Below are 20,372 nucleotides of genomic sequence, written 5' to 3'. Positions count from 1 at the left end.
ACACCCAATCCATGAAAGCTGTAACATCTGTTAGTTATGGGCTTGTTCAGTTGTTTGGTTCCTCCCCCCCTACTCCTGACTCCTTTACACTTACCCCAGCCTGGGCCTGTGCTGGAGAGAATGTGGGTCCTTCCTGCCAAGATCGCCAGCAGGCTCAGGTCTGGGGGATGCCCTTTGAACAAAACTCAGCGTCTCCTCTGCATTCCCATGACCACCACTCTGATCCGTGTTCTCCCACCTCCACCAGATTATTATACCTGTCTGATAAGAGTTGGACTCCCTGCCTCTGGTATCTCCATCAGCTTCCTTCCCTCTATCCATCCTGCTCATCACTGCCAGATTAAACGTTGCCCTTCCTCCCCAGCTCACAGGACTAAATCCAAACACCTCTGCGACCTAGCCCCGGATGCCCACCCAACCTCGTGGCCACCACTTGAACCTCTCTTCTTGTCTCTTTGGTCTCCTCTGTGCCCTAACATGGCACACGCATTCTGGCAGTGCTTTTGATGTTTTCACCACTTGAAATGTCTCCTCCCCAATTCCTTTGCCCTAATCAAATCCCACTATTCATTTAAGGCCTAGAAAATGCTCACTTCCTTTATGAAGCCATCAAAGCCCACTCTCATCTCTCTCTTCTGAGGCCATTCTATTCATTTGTTCCTTCTTTTAACAAACATTTATTAGGGACTACTTTTGGTGTGCCAAGCCCTGTGGACACAGAGAAAAAGCCTGGGGTCCTGCCTTCAAGGGGCTCACAGTCTGGTGGGGAAGACAGACATGTAAATGAAGAGCTAGTACTAGAATAGAGGTGGACAGAGAGAGTGCAGTGGGAGCCCAGAGGAGGGAGCTGCAGGAGGGGCCACCTCTGGGAAGGCCGCACCGAGGAAGTGTTTTTTGGGCTCAGTCTTGCCATTCAAATAAGAGCTGCAAGGGAGGGTGCTATCAAGCAGCACATAATCACTTAATTACATATTGCTTTGTATTTTTCTTCAGTTCTTTAGTGTGCTTGTCTTGACTTCCCAGTGAGGCTAATCAGCTCGAGAGCAGGGACAGGCCCAGCACTCTCTGTTCTCCCAAAGCCTGACAGTGGTGCTGGACAAACACCATGTGTTCAGAAAAGCCTTTTTGACTTGCAGCAGATAAATAATCCAAGCTTCTCTGGGATAACTGCCTGGAGGGAGGAGCCCCACCCCCCTGCTATCACAGTCCCCTAATGAGGTACCCACCCCTTAAATCCCCCATCCTCTGGCTGCCTCCCTCCTGCCATAGGGGTGAGACCTCATCAGCAGACACTTGCTCCTGTTGCCCCAGATCCTTTATTGAGGTCTCTCATTTGACCCAAGTACATTAACAAGAGATTGCTAAGATATAGTCCCAAACACAGTACCCTCCCGTCCCCCTGGCCAGGGATAGGACAGTCAGAAGGGTAGAGGACTTGAGAGAGTGGGGGAAGAGTGTGCTCAGGTGGAGGGAGCAGAAGAGAGATGGGGGCCCATAGATACGGCAAGAGGGAAGTCACAAGAAAGCATGTAGGGAGTGATGGAAGAAACAAATAATTGATACAGGGGCATGGTGGGACAGGAAACAGAAGTCAGATGAGATAGCTGGGCTGGTGTGTAGGGAAAAGTAGCTCCTTGAATCTCAGCACCCAGCATATAGACCCCAATGGGCCCCATGTCAGAGAATGACCTAGTGTCCCTGGAGGAGCTCAGGGAAGTACAGGGAAGGAGGAGGGAGCAGGAGGAGAGCAGGTGGGGCTAGGAGATGGCTGCCACGGCAACTAGTCATCGTCATCATCGTCATCATCATCCTCTGTGTTGATCTCGCCCTCCAGTACATCCTCCAGCCAGTCCTCCAGCTCCTCAGCAGAAGGCAGGTCCTCTTCATCATCCATGTCCATCCATATGCTGTCCGCCTAGGACATGGCACAGATGAGGGATCAGAACTAAGCCCGATTCAGGTCTTTAGACCTGTCCTCCCACTCACTGGACTCTGTACATCCTCTGTCCCTTCTCTTCATCTGTCAGTGGGCAGGAAAACTGTCCAGGTGGGGGTCTAGGTTGGAATAGTGACAGTGGGAGTAGAAAGAATTGCTGGATCAGCAAATAGACCTTCTCCCTTCAGTCTTTCTTACAAGCTCTTGCCATGCTGAGCTTCCTAAAACAGACCTCTCTATCATGCCCTTAATGCAAAACCACTGGTGGCTCTTCATGGCCTGGAGAATAAAGTCAGCAACTCTTTAGCATTCAAGACTTTCCAATACCTGCTTTTCTAGCACCATCCTCAGAGATCTCTAGACTCTCAAGCCATCAGAAACGACTTGCCTTTTCCCAAATCTGATATTCATTTTCCTACTTTTTGACCTTTTGCACTAACTTTTCCATCAGTTTGGAAATGACTCATATAATTTTCACTTGTAGAGCTCTTACACACAGTACAATCTCCAGTGTGTTTTAATGTTTTTAATTGTTTAGATTTAATTAATTTTTTATATTTTAAAATTGAGGTATAGTTGATTTACAACACTCTCCACTTTAAACTCTACTCCTCTTAAACCCTCTCTGATTCTCAAGCAGAAGTCACTTTGATTTCTGTGCCTTCCTGGTGTTTTATTTGTATCTCTATTATAGAATTTATCAGATTTGGCCTGGTAGTTAACGGAATACCTACCTCCTCAGTTAGACTGAGAATTATATGAAAGCAGGCTGTGACTTATTCAATTCAACTCAACAAATATTTTTGAAGCATCTATCTGTGTGTGAATGAGAAGATTTCTGCCCTCAAAAAGCTCAAAGTCTACTGGAAGAGACAGACATGATACATAAATAGCCATATAAAAGTCATGTTCTCAATGCCAAATGGGCTCTGGGAGTGCCAAGGAGGGAACAATTCCAAATGGGAGATCTGGAAAGACTTCATGGAGAAGAGAGGATTTGAACTGGGCTTTGAAGGACGAGCAGCCAGTTCCAACAGGTAGAGGCAGGGGTGTGTTCAGGGCAGGAATCTCTCCCTCTTTCCAGCCATTAGACGGGGCATGTCTAATTCCTCTGGGGAGGGCTCAATTCCTAGTTAGCAGAGCAGAGGAGGACTAGCTATGTTGGGAAGGAGAGTTGGGGGTCAAACGGGGATGAGGGAAGGAAACTCACATCAGTAACATTGACGACTCCTATTTGTGGGGCTGACAGGTCGATGTTAAACGTCTTCTCCCAGTATGGAACCAGCTGTGGAGAGACCACAAATAGCAACTTAATGGAGGCTAGGAACACCTGAGTCCAGCAGGGTGAGTGTGAGTGTGCGGGTCAGCCAGGGGTAGAGGAAGGACGCTGAACCCACGGTAGATTGGTGGATAGGTCCAGCTATAGTGCCTGAAGGGAATGGGTAGAACTAAGCAGTTAAAGAGTAGATATCCCAAAAGGAAAGTTATCAAGAGGGTCAGCTGGGGACATTGGTCCCTCCTTTCCGAGGAAAACTTGATAGGAAACCTTATTCTGATCCTGGATCTGCTACTGATTGGCCTTGTGACTTTGGGCAATCACTTCTCCCTGGACCTCAGTTTCTATATCTCTAAACTAAGGTAGTTATACTCTGTAATTGCCAATGGTCCTCACATTTCTGTTTGTTCATCTAGTTCCTCTTTCAACGAAGAGTGTTAGGTGTTGGGGATTCAGCTGGGAACAGAGCCGTGCCCTGAGACATGGAATCTCTGTGCTTTGATTCTGTGATTGTGGACACCCACATGCAGGGTTAATGTGCCCTTCTGCTCCCCCAAACTCTGGATTTCTCTAGAAGGAGCCAGCCCTGGGCACATGAGCTATCTGCTCAGCCTCTGCTCTGGGAATCCTGTTGTTCCCACACTTCCCATCATCCTGTGTCCCCTTTCTCAGGATGCGCTCAGTGCCCCTGGGCATGCGACAGGCTCCTTCACTAGGAGATGGGGATAGGAGCTCTGAAACAGGCTCCCCACTGGGGTGTGCCCTGCCTCGGATAGCAGTGCCTGAGTGATATCTCTTACCAGGGGGAAGTCATCAGGGTCAATCCAGATGATGCTCAGGTCAGGGTTTTCAGTGTTATCTTGGGCCACAGACTTGAGAATCTCTAAGAACTCATAGCCATCTTGGAGGGAACACAGGTGATAAATGCACGGTGGGGCACAGAGGAAACAGGAGTCCAGCTCTCTTTTCCCGCCTCCCACAACTCCGCATGTCTAGCCCCAGGCTGCTTGTAAACTGTGCTCTAAAAAAACCCATCTTATGTGTTAAAAGCCTATGCTCTGGGGACCTCCCTAGTGGCGCAGTGGTTAAGACTCCACGCTCCCAATGCAGGGGGCCCGGGTTCGATCCCTGGTCGGGGAACTGGATCCCACATGCATGCCACAACTAAGAGTTCGCATACCACAGCTAAGGAGCCCATGTGCTGCAACCAAGGAGCCCGCCTGCCACAACTAGGACCCAGCACAACCAAATAAATAAATAAATAAATAAATAAAAAGGCCTATGCTCTGATAAATACCCCATCTCCCTCTCTCACCAGTGCCCCCGCCCCTGCCCCAAATCCAATCCAGTATTCCTCCCTCACCAGGATCAGCTTCCTCTGCAAAGGCCACAATATGGATTCCATCCAGATCGTCCTCCTGTGGGGGGCAGGGAGGGGAGACCTTAGCTATACTCACTGAAGTTAGAGAGCCCAGAACAGGCCCTAGATCTTCCTTGGACCTAACTTTTGTGGAAATCCAGCTTCTGGAGTGGGTGTATTCTTGTGGTGGTGACCCTTTTCCAAGTACACTGCCCCCTTCACTCCAGGGTCCCCACACCTCCGCTGGCAAACCCTTCAGCCCCAGAGCTTAGAGCTCCTCCCTTGTCATCGTCATCAAGTTATGTGTGTCCCCCAACTCCTGACACGTTCTTCAGAACAGAAACCCTCCACCTTTGCTGGTGCACTGTCTTTCCTATAAGCAAGACATGAGGAGCAGCAGGGTTGGGTGTTTCTGGGACTTGAGTTTTCCCATGCTCCTGCAAGGGCCTGGGCCCCATCCAGGGCACTCACCCAGGTCTCATACATACTCTCAGGCTTAAGTTTCCTCAGGGTTGATCTAGAAGAGAAAGAAAGTCACTACTCAGTGGGCAAGAAGGACACCCGTGGCTTCAGAGGGTCCCCATAGCAGAGGCTGCCACAGGGTCATGCCTAGGGCATAGACAGCTTGCAGCCCTGAACAAAGCCATCTGGCAAAGTCTAAGCTCTGGGCACCAGGCCCAGATAATTGCATGGTTAAAGCAGGTAGGAGAGAGGAGCGTGGGCAAGGGGACTGGAAGAGAGACTTTCGGGAGAAAGAACTGGACATCTGGGTGTTCATTCATTCATTCTTTCATTCACTCATTCATTCAATAACACTGAGCGTTGGAGATGATCTAAGCGCTGTGCTAGGTGCTGTGTAGACAGAGTTGGACAAGGCAAACATATTCCTGCCCTGATGAAGCAGACCATAATCTAGCGGGAGAGAGTGAGAGAAGTAGTGTTTACACTGATGAATGGGTATTTCCAGTTGTGGAGTACTGTGAAGGAAGAGAATTATGTGTGAGCATAGGGCAGGGTTTCTCAACCTCAGCACTACTGACATTTGGGGCCAGATAATTCTTCATTGTGGGAGGGCTGTCCTGTGCACTGTAGGATATTTAGCAGCACCCCTGGCCTCTACCCACTAAATACCAGTAGCTCTCTCTCCAACCAAAAATGTCTCCAGCCATTGCCAAATATCCGCCAGAAGACAAAATCCTCCCCCTACGTCGCCACTCCCTCCACCCCTGTTGAGAACCACTGGTGTAGGTAATGTATGAGAAAGAAGACAGGCCAGATCTGGATTAGAATCCAGTTCTGACACTACTCGTGGACTCTTTTTAACTGAGGCTGTTAAAAGGATTAAATATAATAAGAGAGATAGCACCTCGGAGTTCCTGGCAGACCACAGGCACTCAACACTGGTCTCAGTCCACATCACAATGAACCATACACATTGATGGAGCACATTCTATGTGTGCTCCAGGCTCTGGGCTAAGTGCTGGGGTGCAAAATATTGTGCAAAATGGTCAGTATATCAATAAGAACTGATACCAGAAGTGTGTTCATCTCTAGGAGAGACCAGCCTCCTGGTTGGCTGAGATTCCCCTAGCCCATCTCGCAGACATGTGTTCTAGCCTGGGGAGGTGCCTACCCTGCCCAGAGGGTTGCCCCTGCCCCCCACCTCCTGTGCTCCTCCACGAAGCTGACAATCTCCTCTTCACTATTGGGCTTGTCCGGGATGGTCACAGGCTCTTCCATGAAGGCCTCGTAGAAATCGATCTCGTTCAGCTTCAGGGTCAGCTTCTTTGCCACCTTTTGGGGGAGGGGATGGGGGAGTGGGGCAGGGGACACGGGGTCATGGTGAGAAGAAGTATTATGGGGGAGCAGATGTCAGACAGGGAGTGAGACAACCTGGGCCCTCGTCACTGCCTCTGTGACACTGGACACGTGTCTTAACTTCTCTGGACTTTGGTTGAAGATGAGAGAGGGGTGGGTTAGATAATTTAAAATCTGTGGGGTGGGGGAGGCCCGAGGTGGGGTGGGGTTGGGGACTACTGGTGTGTAGGGAGGGAGGAGGTCCCCCATCGATTCTGGGAGAGGGGGCTGGAGGGCAGCTGAGGGGAGTGAGGGAGACCCAATGCAGCAGCAGGGAGGAGAACCTTGCTGTCGAAGGTGGCGAAGAAGGGGATGTAGGGATGAAACTCCTCCGCTGCGTCCTCGTAGGCTTTGTAATCTGAGGGGGGAATGCAGAGTCAGTCTCTGGGGGAAACAGGGTCTTCCAGGGAACCATCCCCCCTCTGTCTCTCCCCAATTCTTCTTTGGCAGATGGGGTTCATTCTGAGACTCACCCCCTCTAGTCCTCTGAGAGTGGTTACATACAGTGGTGGGCTCGGGGGAAGGGGAATGCCTTGGTGCCTGTCTGTGAAACCCGCAGAGTGCAGGGAGATCAGAGCAGTCGATGGACCCACGATGGCAAGAGGAGTGAGGAGGTAGGGATGCTGAGCCAGTGGGTGAAGTGGGGAGGTAGGAGGACAGGTGAAGTGGGGGACCAGCGGAGGGGACAGTGGAGTCTGAGGGTTACCCACGCTCTGAGTCTTTGCTCTTGAAGTAGCCAATGAGTTTGTTCTCATCTTCGATATTCTCAAATGCCTGCAGCTCTCGTTCACCCTCAATAAATTCCACAGGGTCCTCTAGGACCTGGAAGAGCAAGGACATTGAAGGAAGAGAGTGAGTTTCTGAACTCAGTGGTAGAGGCAAGGAGAGGGATCAGGGAAAAGAGGGCTGGGAAATGGGGAGGAAGGGGCTCTCTGTTGCCTGTGTGTGTGTGTGTGGGGGGGGCTGCAGTTGGTCGGAAGGGCGTGAGGTCTTAAAGCAAGGCCACTAGGTCCAGCGGAGTCCTCACATCAAGCAGAAACTCCACCAGGGTGTCAGCAGAGAACTCGCCATCATACTCAATGACTTCATCTTCCTTGAATACGTAAATGCTGTCCTCTTCAGTTAGTCCTAGGGAGTGAGCCAGAGGTGTGCCATGATTGCAACCTTCCCACAGGTCCAAGGGTCCAAATCCAGGGTTGCAGCCCATTTCATAATCCCACTAGACACCACATCCTTCACCTCCCCTGGCCCTGGCCCTGCTCACCTCCACTGCCTCTCAGCCCCTACATCCCCGGTGTCTGTGCCCCTGGATTTAGCCTAGGTGGCTAGTCTGGCCCCAGGGGCTCTCCAGGGGGAAGCTGGGATCAGGTGGGGATGCTAGGGGAGGACGCAGGGAGATATAGGTCCTAGCAAGATGTCTCCCCCCTTTCTCTGCCTGCCATAACCAGAGACAGATCTTCCTGTTACCTCCTCTGAGGACTCTAGTTGCTGATTCCCAGTCCAGCCCTTTAACCTTCAGCTATTACTGACCAGATGACTTCATTACTGGCCACCCCTCCCCCATCCACATCCGGAGTCCAGTCTCAGGCCTGTGCTGCCCCCTGGTGGCTGGTGCTGTAACACCCAGCCCCCGGCGCTGGAGGGGGAGGGGTTGGAAGAGGAGTTTGCAGAGGTCTCTCCAGCCCCACTTGTGTTCCCTGATTCCCCCTTTCCTCCAGAACCTAGACCCGTTTTTTAGGTAGGTATAAAGAAGGCCACCTTCACCTCTTTCTGGGATTTGAGCATGGGTCTCTATAAGGAATAAAGGAGAGGCTGGAACCCCCAGCCATAACCCTCCAAATTTCAGTATTTTCTCACCCGTCACCTTCCCCTCCCTGCTCCTCCCACCCCTCCCTTACCTAGTTTCTTGGCTACAACCGTGTCCTTCTCAGAGTCCACCATCCCGAAGCCAACACCCTTGTCTTCTAGGACTTGGGCTGCTAACTGAAGGGAGAGTTAGGGTTAAAATCAGCCTCTGGAATTCTTAGTAACCACTATTCCCGATCTCATGCTTTCGAGCTGGGTCATTTGGGATGCAGGGAATATGAGTTAACCTTGACACTGTGCTAGGATGCAGGATATCTCCACTTTCCCTGCCACGCCCCCCTCCACCCTTTTGGTCTGTGGTCCAATTTTAATTCCTGAACACCTATTGCTCATTTACAATGTGCTTATTATGTTGAACTTTAAGGCACTGTGCATGTACTTCCAGGTTCCTTAGGGATGCTGAGGGGTCTAGCTTCAGGATGACTGAGGCTCTTTCCTCCTTTGGAGCTGAGCCCTGTACTCCATACTGATCAAAGACCACGCTCAGTGTGGGGGTGATGTTACACGTCCCTGGGGTTCTTCTGAGTGAGTCCCAATGGGGAGAATTTTGGAGGGCAAGAGGGTGGGGGGCGTGGGGCTCTGTTCATGTTGCTGAGGAGCAGGGAGAGCTGGAGAGCTGAGAGTAGAGGTCACCGTGGCCACCACTGGTCACCCTCAGAGGCAGAGAGACTGACAAAGAGATTAGAGATGAAATAGGCCCGGTCTTCCTCAATGGGGTGGGACTTTCCCTTTCACTCTCTACTTCAAGCTGTCCTTAGGCTATGGAGAGTCACACCCTAGGTCCCTGTCCTCATGGGTCTCCCAGCGGGGCTCTCAACCCTGATGCACTCTGCCTTGGGCATGGTTTGCAGCTTTACCCCACCTAACACAGGCTCGGGGCGCTCGGATTCTCAGGAGGTTGGGACAGGTGGATGGCCAGAGATGCTGAGCACTCAGGATAAAAATACTCAGCTCATTAATCAGGCGGCGGGTTCCAGCACCCGGCAGGGGCACACAGAAATGAGAGCCTACAGTCCTGGTGTCTTGCCCTGAAATACTCCAAGCTCTGGGCAAGCTGGGGCCTCTCTGTCCTGCCATACTAGAGGAGGGGCTGCAGCAGCTTGGACAAGGAGACTCCAACACATCCCGGCTCCTGGAGGGCTGTGTGACCACATTTTCCAGTCATCTCCAAACATGGGCTTTTTTCTTGTAACAATAGGCTCTCTCTCTCCTTTGCGCCCGAGGTAAGCTTGGGGGTGAGGAGAATCTTCCCACAAAGACAAATTGGGGAAGGCATGGTGAAGCCTCCTCCAAACACAAGAATTTTCCAATCGGGGTGCCCAGCTTGATCCAATAGGGGCAGATGGCAAGGGGAGGGGACTGAGAGGCCAGTGGGAGGCACGGTGGCCTCTATTAAACCTTTAGCCATTAAATCGATGACTTGCAAGTAAAATGTCAATAACATTTAAATTTATACTCAGTTTGGATCTCTTTGGGGTGCAGCCCCTAAAGTGTATGGAGAGAGGGTACGTTTTGGTTAGGAAAGTAGATTTGGGGGTGTACTGCAGTTCTTCACCTTCCCCTGAAGAACCTCTCTTTTCCTTTTTTGTCACCCTTCCAAGGTCACCCCAGTCCTAGCCAAACCTAGTACTACCACCCTCCTCTAGCATGGAGGAGAGATTCCCCCTGCAGCACCCCCTCCCTCCTAAAATTGCCTGACTACGGTGGTACTTTGGGGGTTCCTGAATCTCTGTTTCTCTTCTGGCTAAGGTCATATGCCACTTGGGTCCTGTTGGTCCTGTTGGTCGAGACAGGGTCCTGCTGCCCTGCCCCTCACGCCCAGATCCCATTCTTAAAGATCTACATGGAGTTGCAGGATAGGGGGGTACAGAGAGGGACTGGGCTGTTCTGCAGGCCTGCAGACCCCGCCACTCACCTCCAGGATCAGCTCCTCCATCTCAAACTGTCTTTGTGAGGCCTTGTCGTCCTCGGGGTGTTCGTGGTAGAGCAGTGCCAGCACCTCATACTTCTTGAACACATTCTTGTAGTTCTTTGCGTTGACATTGACCACACGGTCCACACCATCATACTCGGGGAAGTCCAGCCCGTCCTCCCCCTGCACCCCTGACTTGGGTGTCCCTAGCACCAGCAGTAACAGCAGTGCCAGCCGCAGGCCGGGCACAGCTCTGGCCCCCATCCTGTCTGCAGCACTCATGGAGGTAGTGGGATCTGGGTCGGCTCTCCTGGTCCAGAAGAGGTTAGCTGGGGTAGGGAGGGGCCCCTGGGTCCCAAATCCTGAGTTAGGGGCTCACAGTGGGGGTGGGGTGGGGAACGGCCCAGAGCAGTGGACAGAGGACACTGCTAGGTCCTGGAGAAACTGCCGACAGAGCCAAGAGAAAAAGGGTCAGGAGGAGGAATAGGAGCAGGGGGCGGGGAGGCAACCGGAGCTGCCCTTGAGGTTGACACCCCTTGGCCCCCACCTGGTCCTGTCTAAATATGTCTCCAGGATTGGCAGGAGAGATGGATAACCTTCTGAGGCCAGGATGGCCCCGTGAGGGCCGGGATCCTCCTACCTCCAACACCTCTCACCCAGGCTCCCAGAGCCTCCCCCCTCCCCTTCCCCCCCAATGTCCAGGGCTCCTCGGCCCCTGTCCCCACACCAGCCTAGGAGCTCATCGCCATATTAAGAAAGGAAAAAGCTGGAGCTAAAAATAAGACCAGATGAGTCGGAGGTAAATGAAGCTGGGTCTGGGGGAGGGGAGGCTTGGGGGTAATTAGGGAGAGTTGAGGGAGGGCAAGGGTACTCAGACAGAGGGAAATGGGGCTGCAGAGGAGGAGGTATTCTGGGTCAGAGGTTAAATTTGTAGTCCATTTGTAAAAAGGGGGGCAAATGTGGTATTGCCTCTAAGTCCTAAAACCTGGGACTCTCCTCTAGGTCAAGTCTGTTTCTTTGATCCTGTGGAGGAAGTCAGGGGGAGTACAAATGCAATCCAGGCTGCAGGAAAGAGACCCCCTGCACTTCCCTTTAAAGAACCAAGACCAAGGATGAGGTCATTCTCTGAATAAAAGATGGAGCCGAGTCCAGGACTGGCGCCCTGGCTCAGCTCCAGCCAGTTTCCTTTGCTTCACTCAACACTCCTAACTGGAGTATGCAGAGGAAGGACGGGGCGTGGGGCGTGAAGTGCTGGCCCACATCCATCCTTGGAGATGCGGATCTGGGGCTTCTCTGCCCACAGACCCGAGAGGAGAAGGACAAAGTCGTTTGGCTGCTGCCTCCTGCTTGTACTCTCTACTCTGATCCTACGGGACTGGTTTTCTAGGGCACAGTGGGAAGAAGGATTCCCCTGGCTGAATGATTCCAAGGAGAGCGCATTGTGACTATTCATTCCTACGTCTTTGACAAGACAAAAAGGATCAGGTATCAACGGTAGGGGAAAAAATTAACACTGGGAAACATGAAGAGGTGGGGCCCTGTGCCCTGAACCAAGGATGCTGCTTAATTCTGTGCACTGAGAGCCAAAGCAGAGCTGGTGCGGAGGGGCTCTAACTTCCTGGATCCCAGCTTGGGGCTGAGGGCGGAGTGGATGGGCTCAGCTCTGGGTACCTTCAAGGACCCTCTTCACGGCCCTCCAGGGCTCATGCACAGGTAAGCTGAGGCACGAGGGAGACCAGAGAGAGGCTAGATCAAAGTCAGAAGCCCCCATGCCCACCCTGAGGTGTCTCCGATGTTGGAGGCACAGCGGGTGTTTTGCACCATGAAGTTATGTTAGAGGAATGACCTTTCCGCACTCCCACAGGGCGGACCTTAAACGGCTAAGCAAGGAAGGCCAGGGAAAATCTCAAGAACGTGGCAGGAGTGGGTCCAAGAGAGACAGCTGTCATTGGCACAGGAGAGGCCAGAGGTAGCTAGGCAGGGCATGCTGGAGCTGGAGAGACCTCAGAACCCATCTCAAGAGAGCGACCAACATGCCCACAGCCCCATGACCAGAGCAAAGACAGCAGGATAGACAGGTGGACCCACCCAGACATATATGACCTAGATGACGTCCAGCCCCAGCTACTCCTTCTGCTGCACTCTGGAGGAGGGGGGAACACTGGGACAGAGACATTGGGACCTTAGACTCATTCCATCCTGAATCTGACCTTTCGTACCCCCAGGGTGTGAGATGGGACGAAATGGTGACCCAGGCCTGCTCCATTCCCTCTCCTCTTCTGCAGCTACCGGGCTGTTTCATCCCATCCTGCTCCCTCTCCTTGGCCCTGGCTCTCCAGAGCCACCCGGATCCTTTCCAGCAGCTGCACCCCTCCCCTCCTCCCTGTCCTCCTCTCCCATATTTTGCTCTATACTTTCTATTCAAATCCTTCCCTCTAGGCCCCTGCCTTCAGGCTCAGCCACCGATATCAAATGACCCTAAGTTGGGGCCTCTGTATTTTTAACCCACCAGACACCCAAAGCTCCTGCTACTGAAACTTGAGGAGCTGGCCCCACCATTCTCCCCCTCCCCACCTCACTCACACACACCCTGGCCCCTCCGTCTTCCAGGGTTGGTTCAGCCCTGTCAGCATCGGGGAAGGACCCCAGACTGATATAGCCCTGTCCCTAGGAGACCTTGTGTTGGAGGAGGGAGGGGAGCAGGTGGGAGAGAGACGTCTAGGAGGGCCCGATGTAGGGGGACAGTGGCTGGTGTACCTTACGACAGCCTTCCCTTTGCTAGTTCATGGCCTGTCATCCTCCAGACTCGCCCACGGCCCTTCCTCTATCACTATCCTATATTTTTTTCTTTTGCATTTGTATATTTTTGGCCCAGCCTTCATTGTAAGACTAGCCTGAAAAGTGGTTGAGGGCACAAGTTCTGCAGTCAGACAGACCTTGGTTTCCTCATCTATAAAACCGGGCGGGGTGGTAAGAATGTATTTGTTGTATGGATTAATGGATGGTGTGAGTAAGGCCTTTGTCTACCGCCAGACAGAATGTGCAGTCACTTAACACATGTGCTTTGTTTTTGGTGACAGTCTACGATTTCCACCAGCTTTTCTCAGCATTTCTCTCTCTCTGTATGCTGTTCGGCACAGCCAACCCTCTCCTCTAAAAGAAGCCTGAGAGTGAACCGATCTACAGGGTAAAGTGGACCAGCTCACAGAGCAAAAGCCAGCGAGTGGGTGAAGAGGAAGGAAGAGCTGCCGCCAAGGGTGGGCAGGAGAGAAAGGCTCCCGCGGACTCCTCACCTGCCTGAGACGCAGCAAGTGCTGAGCCCAGGCTCGGAGGCCAGGCTTTGGGGATCATCCATCACCTGTGTGGAGCTGGGGCATGAGGGGGCGGGTGCTTTGCCTAGAGTAAAGGCTACAGGGATCCATTCAGCGTTGTTCCAGCCTCTGTTTCAAGGTTACGCCAGAGAAAACAGCTGAGGGCTGGGCTGGGGTCGAGATGCCCTAATGACTGGGGCTACGGGAACACCAATCCCTTCCTCAGAGGCGGGTCAGTGGCCTGACTTTCACCACTCACCACGTGGCCCCTTCCAAGTCATTTAACCTCTCTAGACCTCAGGTTTTTCATGATGAAATAAGGTCTAGCACGAAAAGCCTATGAGTCTGTAAGTTGATCTGAGGAACTGAGTGGGCGCTGTGGCCCCTCTGTAAGGTGTGGCTCCCCTGCTCCTCTCTCACCTCCTCTGTTTCTCTGATCCCAGGACTTGTCCTGTCCTTGCTCTCTGCTGCGTTGGAGAGTGACTTTGAGGGGGTAGCCTTCAAGGGGCAAGGATGCTTGATTCTGATCCCTTCCCAGCCTCGACTCTGGTCCCTGAAAGACTTCCCCTGCTTGGCTCCCATGAAGATCTAGGGAGAGAGCATCACAGTAATCCCCATTCTCCAAAAATCAGATGCGACACATCCAGGAGCTAAGGGCTGTTGCAAACATTTACTCTCTTGACTGGCTACTGAGCCCCCTGCTGGGCTCCAGTCAGATGCAGGCAGGGCTCCCCTTAACCCACCACATCTCCTATCCATGGTGCCCTCAACCCAGCCCTAGGATCACCTGTCTCTCTCATCCAAGGTTCTTCCTCCTGGCATCTCCCTGCCCCAACTAATGTGCACTCTCAGATGTTTTCCCAAACTCATTACCCCAACCCTCCCCCACCTGGCGCTCAGGACACCCTGATGTCATGTGAAGATCTTCCTCTGTTGAGTTTAGTAGTAGGTCTCCTTCTCCAGCCAGCCTGTGGAAGAGAAGAGACCAGAGTGAACTGGGGAAGGCATCGAGGGGAGAAAAACAGAAGGGTGAGCCCGGACAAGGTGGGAGGCTTGAGGGTAGAAGGCAGGGCCCTGAGGATTGGAACGAGCAGCGTGCTGGGGTCAAGGACCAGAGGGCAGGGTCCAGGCACAGCACAGGCTGGGCAGTGAGCTGGGGAGAAGGGCAGTGGGCCTGGAGGAGCCAGGGGGAATGGGGGAGCTGGTCAGGAGGCTGGCGAACTCTCAGGCCAGGGTGCAGGGGACCCTCACCGCCAGGATGACGACGGATGATGAGTTTTCTGATTTCATCATAGACAAGGATGAGGATGCTGTAAGGAGTGGCACAGAGCCACCAGGTTATCCTGAAGAGAGCAAAAGCTGGTCAGCAGGAGAGGAGATAGAGGGGTCAGTGAAAGGCAGGTGCAGAGAACAGCGCCCGGGAATCGAGTGTTTCGTTTGTTGTGTGGGAGGTTGATCCCTAACTTTGAGGAGGTCAGAGCCTGGGGAGTGAGGGCGGAGGGGCCCAAGACAGGAGCATAAAAAGCCAGTGAGAACAGAAAGGGATACATGCCATATTAGAGGGACATACGGTGTTCACAGAGATTGTCTACCAGCTTTTGTGGAGTCGCTGAGGGAGACTTCCTTTGCTTTCTGGGTTCTCTAGACCTTGCACCCACAAACTCCAAGCAGGATGGGTCTGAGACTAGATGTGGGGTATATCTTGCCAGGGAATATATACACTCTTCCATATTGCAAAGATGGGGAAATCTTTTTCTTCCTGAATCTCTTCTATAGACCAGGAAGATGGACTCTGGGGAGGGGTTGAATCAGGACCACATTTGTCCCTTGGATGATAGAGAGATGGCATAGAGCAGCATTGTCCAATAGAAATACACTGTGAGCCTCATGTGATAGTTAATATTTTCTAGTAGCCACATGAAAATAAGTAAAAAGAAACAAGTGCAATTAATTTTAATATTTTATTTAACCCCAACTATCCAAAATATTATTGTTTCAACATGTAATCAATATAAACATAATTAATGAGTTATTTTACATTCTTCTTTTTATCCCGAGTCCTCGAAATCCAGTGAGCATTTTACACTGACAGTGTATCTCAAGTCAGACACTAAATTTTCAGTGGTTAAAGGAAAATGTAGTCTAACCAAAACAATAAAGTTGTATTTAATTGAAAAATATTTGACACTGGTTTAGTTTTTAACATTCAGTTAACTAAAATTATAAATTCAATTTCTCAGTCTCACTAGCCATATTTCAAGAGCTCAATAGTTGTATAAGGATGGTGGCTACCATATTGGACAGGGCAGGCCTAGGCCATGGTTCATTACACACACACACACACCCCTCAACCAATATAAACAGTTATAGACATACAGTCATACATTCATTCAACAACAATTATCATGTCTACTCTGTGTATGTGCTAGGTCCTGGGGAAATAAAAATGATGACATGATGGTCTTTGATCTAAAGAAGCTCAAGCAATCAGGGAAAAGAGGTTAGATAAACACACAAAATAGATAATCACAGTATTAGGTGATGAGTTTTATGGTCAAGGTATGTACAAGAGTGTTTGGGAGCACAGTTAATGCTCAACCACGTTTACTATCATTTATGTGTTGACATTAATAGTAGCAGCAACTGAGCTACTATTAACCAAATGCCCACCAGGACCCAAATGCCATGCTTAATGTATTATATGCATTTCTACTTGTAATTATCAGAACAATCTGCCAGGTGTGTGTTATCGAGACTTTGCAGGTGAAGCTCAGGCTCAGAGAGGTTACCAGCTCGTCCAAGGTCATAGAATAATATACAGTACAGCCAAAATTCAAACCTGGAATTGTCAGTATCTAAGGGCAGTACCAATGTCTTTTATTAAACATTAATTGAGAAGCTACAGAATACAAAGCATTGTGTAAAACACTGCAAGGGACAGAAAGGTGAGCAAAGTGTGTAAACACATAGAAAATCAGTTGGAAGACCACACACTAAATTATTAATAGAGGTTACCAATGCAGGGCGGGGGAGGGGTGGGAATGAAATGGGAGTTTTGCTTTTTTCTTTATAAAAATGTTAAATGGAAAAGTTTCACAAGCATATACTAATGTAAAAAACAAAGAAACAAAAACTTGGGACTTGAACCAAACAAGGTAGCAGACAATAAGAATTTCAGTATGCCCACCCACCTATATGCACATTAAAACGGATTTGCAGAAGTACAGCAGATTTAGCCATGCATAGATTAGGCTGTTTTATGATTACACCAGCTCCAAGCAATGTGTAGCCTGGGACAGCTATACCACACATTATCAAAGAAAAGGTACCACTCTGTTAAGCACTGGCAAATCTGCTAAGTTTGCATGTCTAGTGGGTTGCGATCACTTGGTACAGTCCCTAATTCCTCCCTGGATAAGATGCGCTTGTGGGAGCACAGGCGGTTCTCTCTACATCACTGAGTGGGGCCTGCTCCCCTCTTGACTTCCCCGCTCAAACATGCCTCCTCCCATGTGCTCTCCCTGTGCCCAGAGACGCCCCGCCTTGCAACCCTCCCCTTACTCACTTGAGTGGGTACATTCGCAGGGCCACGTCCATGCCTGGAGTGTAGGACAGAAAAGCAGCCAGGAATGTCTCCTCCAGGATCCCAAATATTAGGATCTTGTTTCTGAGAGGAAATGTTTAAGGGTGTGTTGGAGGTCGGGAGGGAGAGTTAGGGGTGCAGTTTGGGAGAGTGTTGGGGCCGGTGGGCAGTGCTCACGTCATGCCCTGCTGGAAGACAGAGTTTCTGCGGGTCTTGCAGATGATGAGGTCAACCCACTGCACAACCACGATGCTGACAAAGGCCGTTTGGCACGTGAACTCCAACACCTTGCGCTGCTCGTAGGTCTGGGGGAGGGTGGGCAGAGGGGAGCCGTCAGTGTCAGGAGGGATTCATATATGCCTCAAAGGCTTCTTCCTTCTCCTGCCTCCCCAGACCCCAAGGCTGAGATAGGTCCCCTATTTAGATTCCTGCAGCCCTTCACATGTATCTCTGTCTTAGCACTTTCCATGTTGTAATTGTGAGTTGTTTATATGTTTGCCTTCCCTGACTGAGAGCCCCTCAAGGGCAAGCACCTTGTCTTATTTATCTCTGTGTCTCCTCTCCCCATGCTTCGTTCAGTGAGTGGTAGGTACTATGGCTCAATAAATATTTACTAAGAAGAAGGGTGGTGTGAGAGAAGAAGGTGGACTTCAAGCGGAAAACAGGGTCAGAGGAAATAGGTAAGGAAGATGGGGCCAGAGGGGAATCTGCATGCAGAGGGGAAAGGGATACCCGAAGAGTGGTACCAGATGGGAGGCATTCACTCATCCATGTGTTCATTCTTTCATTCACATTTTACACAGGAGGAACTTAGAGTCCGGTGGGGAAGATAAATATGCTATGTCAGCACAGTAGGTAGGTTACAAGAGGGAGATCACAGAGGGCTATGGAAACACAGGAGAAGAGCGTCTAAATTAGACTGGAGAAAAAGCCCATTTAAAAAAAAATAAAACAGCATGTTTATAAATAACTTGTAGATCAAATAAAGAATTTGAAAATATGTAGGACTAAACAATAATGAGATAGTACAGACAACCTCATGGGATGTGGTCAATGTTGTACTTGGAGGGAAATATAGAGCCCTAAACAATTAGAAAACAAAGGCTGGAAATCGATGAGCCAAGCATTGAATTTAGAATGAGACCTGTCAGCACATTTCTGTGCATCAGATCATACCACCACTATCCCCTGCAGCCAGCTACCAAAACTGAGCCACTCCCAACATCACTTGAAAATTTTAGCTCCTGACTCACCATCACTCTAACTACTTTGTCCTCGGTTTTGGAGATTTAAATATACATGTTGATGATCCTTCCCGTACCATGGTCTCACAGTCTTGATCTTCTCCTCCAACTGTATCCTCTACTCCCCACCCGGCTGCTTACTTCCATGGTTAAACTCCAGACATTGTCTTTTCCAATAGCCACAATTTTTCTGTGATTTTAATTTCAAGCACCTCTTTTCTCTCTGATCACTGTCTTTATCTTTCCACCTCACCTACTCTAGTATCCCAATTCCAACACTTCTTGGACTTGGACTTAAAATCCATGGACCCAATATGTTATATATTTGGCTATTATCTTTCTCCCCTCCCACTCTGTGCCCCTAACTAGAATATAAGCTCCATGAGAGCAGTAACTTGGCCATTTTTGCTCACTACTATATTCCAGGGACAAAACAGTACCTGGTGCATAGAAGATGCTCAACAAATACTTGCTGAATGAATGAATGAAAGAATGGTGATCAATGGAATTACTGCTAGAGGTATTTAGAAGATAAGGAGCTATCTAGCGGTATGTAGGGTACTCCCTGGGTGGGCAGCTCTATATTCGATTATCTGAAGATTACAGCAGTGGAATAGGCGGAGACCTTGCCTTTATGGCATTTATTCCGCAGGGCAATTGTTCTCAACCCGTTTTGCAATGTCTCAAGATGTTGCTGATGTAATTTGATGTTAATTCAAGTTAATTATCTTTAATTTATTGTAAATAAACATGTGTCAAGCTTCATCTTGGTAGCAGGGAGATGGTATCAAGATATAAAACTAACAAGGGGCTTGATCTGAGGACTGAGGAGATGTTGACAAGGTACATAGCAATGAGGACTCTGGGCATCTTTGGACCCTGGAGCAGTGTTGGTAGCTGGGAACATTGACATCTGTTGGCCTCATGAGGCTCAGACAGTGGAAGCCTACTGTGTATGAGGGCCAATGTTCCAACAGCCCCGATTTTAACATACTTTTGAGAGACCTGCAGTTAGCTTGGTTTGGAGACATCATGGTGAAGTGGGAAAGTGCCGGGCAGGAATCAGTCCAGATTTCTAGTCCAACTGTTATAGAGATTCATTGTGGGACTTTAAGCAAGTCACTAAATCTTTCCAGTAGACCATAATGACCTCTGTAGACTGTGTGAACTCTATGGTCCTATGATTCTAGCAAAAATTGGCGTCACATCTCCCACTGTCTTAGAAATTGAGATGGGAGTGTTCACAGATGCAAACAAGCATATTCACTAAAATTCTTAAACAAATATTGTTGGTTGGAGGGCTTTGGTTTGGACCTTATTCATTTTGGGTGTTAGGAATGACTAATACAGAGACGCATCCTCTAAGTTTAAAAAGTTTAGAAGAACAAGGAAGAGATATACAAAGAAAATACATTTTCAGATTTAAAATCATACTCTTTGACTATCCTTGGAAAAAGAGCATAACAGGAGAAAGTGGACCCAGCACTCATTTCTGGGACAACGATGATTAGAACCTGGAAAACCAGAAATCAGCCCCAAAAAGTTGATTGACAAAGTAGACTTCCAGGTCCAAGGAAGCCAAAAAGACCCAGGAAGATAAGGACAGACAACAGACAGTAGGAATTAACAGAAATGAAGTCATCGTAAACAAAGAGAAGAATATTTGCTGATGTGATTGGAGATTGAGGACAAATGTTAGAAAGCTCCTGTAGGACTGGAGATGATGATCATCTCTGTCTGCCTGGTGCCTCCATTCTCCTACTCTGCAAAAACTTGCTAAACTCACTCTTCCTCATTACTTCTTCACTCTTACTGGTCACAATCTACTACCCTACCTTTTACTCACCCACTGTTGTCCATAGCTGTCCTCCAGGTCATTGAGGTATCGATTTTCCCAGCTGATGCGGATGCCCAGCAGATCAGTAGGTTTAAAACCATTCTCAGCCAAGATCACAAAGTAGGTGAAGAATCCTGCCAGAGCCTGGATCATCCCTGTGAGTGATAGAGTCACAGGTCAGGGGAACCTG

At 49.9% G+C, this 20,372-nt stretch overlaps 2 protein-coding genes and 1 long non-coding RNA gene across 3 annotated transcripts in view; 1 reads left to right on the top strand and 2 right to left on the bottom strand.

The window, feature by feature from the left end:
* Positions 1-1,297: 1,297 nt before the first annotated feature.
* On the bottom strand, positions 1,298-10,687 carry CASQ1 (calsequestrin 1). The gene is made up of 11 exons (XM_059934562.1): positions 10,211-10,687; positions 8,328-8,412; positions 7,457-7,557; positions 7,140-7,251; positions 6,714-6,787; positions 6,236-6,366; positions 5,044-5,089; positions 4,576-4,630; positions 4,013-4,113; positions 3,147-3,221; positions 1,298-1,915 (listed from the first exon to the last, which is right to left on the bottom strand). The coding sequence occupies exons 1-11, from the start codon at positions 10,487-10,489 to the stop codon at positions 1,781-1,783; spliced, it is 1,194 nt and encodes a 397-aa protein (XP_059790545.1). The 5' UTR covers positions 10,490-10,687; the 3' UTR covers positions 1,298-1,780.
* A 135-nt stretch (positions 10,688-10,822) lies between these two features.
* LOC132372499 (uncharacterized) lies at positions 10,823-15,619 on the top strand. The gene is made up of 3 exons (XR_009505203.1): positions 10,823-11,006; positions 11,210-11,920; positions 13,288-15,619. It is a non-coding gene; the product is annotated as an uncharacterized LOC132372499 (long non-coding RNA).
* LOC132372480 (sodium/potassium-transporting ATPase subunit alpha-4-like) overlaps positions 14,458-20,372 on the bottom strand; it is a 29,887-nt gene continuing 23,972 nt past the window's right edge. The window contains 5 exon segments of the mRNA XM_059934550.1: positions 14,458-14,486; positions 14,770-14,861; positions 17,084-17,185; positions 17,279-17,406; positions 20,192-20,337. Of these exon segments, the coding sequence (XP_059790533.1) occupies positions 14,458-14,486; positions 14,770-14,861; positions 17,084-17,185; positions 17,279-17,406; positions 20,192-20,337 (497 nt within the window).

This window comes from Balaenoptera ricei, chromosome 1 (assembly GCF_028023285.1).
Source record: "Balaenoptera ricei isolate mBalRic1 chromosome 1, mBalRic1.hap2, whole genome shotgun sequence".
In the NCBI taxonomy this organism is placed as follows: Eukaryota; Metazoa; Chordata; class Mammalia; order Artiodactyla; family Balaenopteridae; genus Balaenoptera; species Balaenoptera ricei.
This window is presented reverse-complemented; position numbering and strand designations above follow the sequence as displayed.

What these genes read in the sequence shown, in the direction of transcription:
- CASQ1 (XM_059934562.1), bottom strand. Translation starts at nt 10,489, where the DNA reads ATGAGTGCTGCAGACAGGATGGGGGCCAGAGCTGTGCCCGGCCTGCGG. An exon ending in AGAGTATGTATGAGACCTGG is followed by an intron (nt 4,631 to 5,043) that starts GTGAGTGCCCTG and finishes TGCCCCCCACAG; the next exon opens with GAGGACGATCTGGATGGAAT. An exon ending in GAGTCGTCAATGTTACTGAT is followed by an intron (nt 1,916 to 3,146) that starts GTGAGTTTCCTT and finishes GCCATGTCCTAG; the next exon opens with GCGGACAGCATATGGATGGA.